Genomic DNA, 3,338 nt, shown 5'->3' with positions numbered 1-3,338 from the left:
TTTTTTTTATCATTAAAATAAAATGTAATGATAAAAATGATTAAAAATAACATTTTCGATCATAACGTCACCTTACTTTCTTTTTATATAACATCAATAACTGAAATGTATCATGACAACGATAAATCCAAATTCTTATCGTAATAAGAAGTTCCATAATAAATGATAAACGATACGATAAATGCCCTCCCCTCAGGTAAAGTCATAAAAATGGACTCACGTCGGTGTTACAAGATCTGTACCGTTTTCTCTCTCCAAGACAGTACTTGCCTCCTCCAGATGGGCTGAAAGGAACAGGAGATTTGAATGAATGGGGGGAACTAAAAGAGAGAGGGGGGGAAAAGAAATTGTTAAATTGTTAATTTAGCATCTCGAATTACAACAATGATTTATTTTTAGGATGCAACACAAGAGCGAGCGGCTGGACTCCGCACACGGACTCGTTTTGGTGGCAAAGTCTCTGCCGGGACACAGAAGCGTGTTTGTGTGTGAAAGCACTGCCGTACTGAGTCTGGGATTCATTCATGAAACCCAAGCTCCGCCGAGACCCCTTAAGTGTGATGTGACATTTAGGTTTGGACGAGACGAGCGGTCTGTAACTCCAGAACCATTCTCTTCTCAGAGAATCGTTTTTTTTTCCTACCTCCACGCTATCTTTGAGGGATTTATTTTTCTTCTTTTATCCCTCCTTTCTCCTTCATTAGCCTCTCTTTTTCCTCCATGATTATTTCCACTTCAGTGCAAAAGAGGCTCCTGTAATGAATGTGTTCAAGGCTCCGCTGGCTGTGTTTATTCATCCCTCCCCTCCACTTTGCGCCGACGCCTGAGCTGCGCTGATTACCGTACACAGGTGGTCCACATTACGCTGGTGCCTTCCCTTTCCCACCCTGCTTTTCCCCACCCCCATCTTATTCGCCATCTCTTCCTTTTTGTCTTCCCGTGGCATGTGTGATGTAACACCTCTGCTTCCAAAACAACAGAATGCGACAGTGGAAGACGAGTAAAAACCCCCAGATGTCTGCATGCAGGCCGGGGAGGCTCTGGTTGGTCTAAATAAATGTTGCTAAATATAACAAGAACGTTGTTGAGTTGTTAAGAGTGGGTTGACTGTTGTTAACTGTAAACATGCAGAAGTGGCCTGGTGGACAGTCAAACCTCTGTCAGTACAGAGAAAAGAGCGGTTGATTTTTAGACCTTTGCCGAGGAAGATAACATCAGTGGATATGATCAGCTTCACATGTACGTTTTGGCGAATCGCCAAAAATTAAGGAAATCAGGGCGATTAGCTGATTAGCATCTCAAATGCTACCTGAACTACAACACCAAATCCCAGAGGAGTTGAAAAGGAGGCGGGAAGGCAGGACCGATGAGAGATGGAGGAAGTTCAAAACATCTCTTCCATCTATCTGAACAAGCAAGGATTGTATCCCCAACTCCAACATCTCTCTGCTCAAATTTTGAACCAAACAACCAGACAGAAATTATAAAAGCAAATGAGACGGATTAGCAGTGCTAGCCAACAGCTAATAAATATCATCTCTGCTGCCTGGACATTGAGCTGCTAGCATGTGATGACAGTCATCAGGCTGTCATACAGCGACATCCTTCAGTCAGAGGCCTCTTCAGATTCACTGCACGAATGACTGCTACTGGAGGTTCTTCCTGCCCACAGCTTCTGCATCCATGACGACATTTTGAGTTTTGAGTTTTCACCGCAAAGTGAATTAGGATTAGTGTAAAGTGATGTCATTTGAATTTTTGTTGTTCTTCAAAAGGAAACATATCAGATTCAGGAAGGTCATTTTCCAAAGTCTATTAACAATTACTTATTAGTATCAAAAATATTTGCTTCACATATGCCACTGCCTCAAGCTTTATGAAAGCAAATGCTAATAAAACATACATTGAATGTTTTTTTTCTCTCTCTCTGTGAATAAGGAATGAATCCAACCCAAAAACATTTCACAGTGTATTTTTCAATAAAAACAGCCTAGTTCATGTGGCTCTGCTCCCACATGGATGTGGCGCACATGCAGCAAACGGAGTAGACACAAACACACACTTGTAGGCAGGACCTGGATGTGTGTGTTCGGCTTGCTGTGGCTTACTTTTGCCTACTTACGCTGGGCTGTCACAGTGCCTCATGGAGGAAGAAACGCCGCCTCCGCAGGTCCGGCTGCACTCTCCCCACAAGGACCACGGACCCCAGCCGCCATCCGCGCTCTCAGGCTGGGAGCCGAACGCAACGCACTCTCCCTGGTAACACCACTGGTCATGGAGGGGCGGAAACAAGCAGAGGACAAAAAAGGAAGGTTTTGTTAGTATGGAGTTAAATCTGTTATGAAGTAGCAGTTGAACTTGATTAAAATATCAACGAAATAAGCAACATTAAAAAAAAAAAAACATAACATAAAAAAAATTATATTGATGAAAACCTGCCATTGCAACCCTTGTAGTTGCATAACTTTAAAAAAAGTTGTTCATTTAAAACATATTCATAAAAAAAGAAAAACTTTCACCTATTTTATGACTATTTGAAACATTCTAGCTCATGGCTTGACAATTTCCGTGGATGTGTGATGGTTCAGGAAGCAGGAGAGAAACACAAAGAGTGCCGAGTTATTTTTCAGGGGCTAAGCCTGTCAGCGTTAGAGGTGGAGGAGGGGATCAGAAAGTGGCCTTTGTCTCTGCAACTGGGTCAGTGGGTTATTGTCTCGCTGAAAGTGAAACTGAAACAGTCAAGGTGAGGGCTTCGCTAGAGCCACCGTTCTGTTTGTTTGACTCGCTCCATTCATGTGGCGAGGCCCTGTTTAAACAACATCAGCATTAGCAGGGGGAGAGAGGACGAAGGGATCAGTACTCAAAACTTTGGAGTATAATTCATATCCGTGGGTTCGTTTGAAGACAGTAAAAACTCAAAAGCTTGACTCTCTCTTATCCCCTCCACCCCCTTCAATTGTCTCTTCCTCCAAACTCTCTGCTTCTCTGCTCTTCATACGCTGGAAGAGAAACTGCTGACAATCATATTCCTCCAGCAGTGGCAGACCCCCCCCACCCCTATGGTTTCAACCTGGGGCCTCCCTGTGTTGTCCAGGACACCCGTACGTGGGCTGCGGTCCTCAAAGGCTCCAACCAGCTAATGGTAATTACAGGCGACAGCTCGTGACGCTCTCCTATTCTTCCCTTTTGGAGCTCGGACCGTCCGGCCACAATGGCCGCCATAATCCGCGTTAAAACTGTCTCCCCCTAACCTGGCTGGCATAATCAGAGGCCTGATGACCTACAGCTCATCAGGATTGCATGAGTGTGTGTGTGTGTGTGTGTGTGTGTGTGTGTGT

At 44.2% G+C, this 3,338-nt stretch overlaps 1 protein-coding gene across 4 annotated transcripts in view; it reads right to left on the bottom strand.

Annotated features, from left to right (window-relative positions):
• The window catches only part of adamts6 (ADAM metallopeptidase with thrombospondin type 1 motif, 6), a 90,439-nt gene that overhangs the window by 40,863 nt on the left and 46,238 nt on the right, over positions 1–3,338 (bottom strand). For all 4 annotated transcript variants that reach the window (XM_008423379.2, XM_017307675.1, XM_008423378.2 and 1 more), the window contains exons 13-14: positions 2,123–2,268; positions 221–284 (exon numbers count right to left, since the gene is read on the bottom strand). In XM_008423379.2, coding sequence (XP_008421601.1) covers positions 221–284; positions 2,123–2,268 — 210 coding nt within the window. The remainder of the gene's footprint in view (positions 1–220; positions 285–2,122; positions 2,269–3,338) is intronic.

This window comes from Poecilia reticulata, linkage group LG12, assembly GCF_000633615.1.
Source record: "Poecilia reticulata strain Guanapo linkage group LG12, Guppy_female_1.0+MT, whole genome shotgun sequence".
NCBI classification, from domain to species: domain Eukaryota; kingdom Metazoa; phylum Chordata; class Actinopteri; order Cyprinodontiformes; family Poeciliidae; genus Poecilia; species Poecilia reticulata.
Note: the sequence above shows the minus strand (reverse complement) of the source record. Positions and strands in the feature narration are given on the sequence as shown.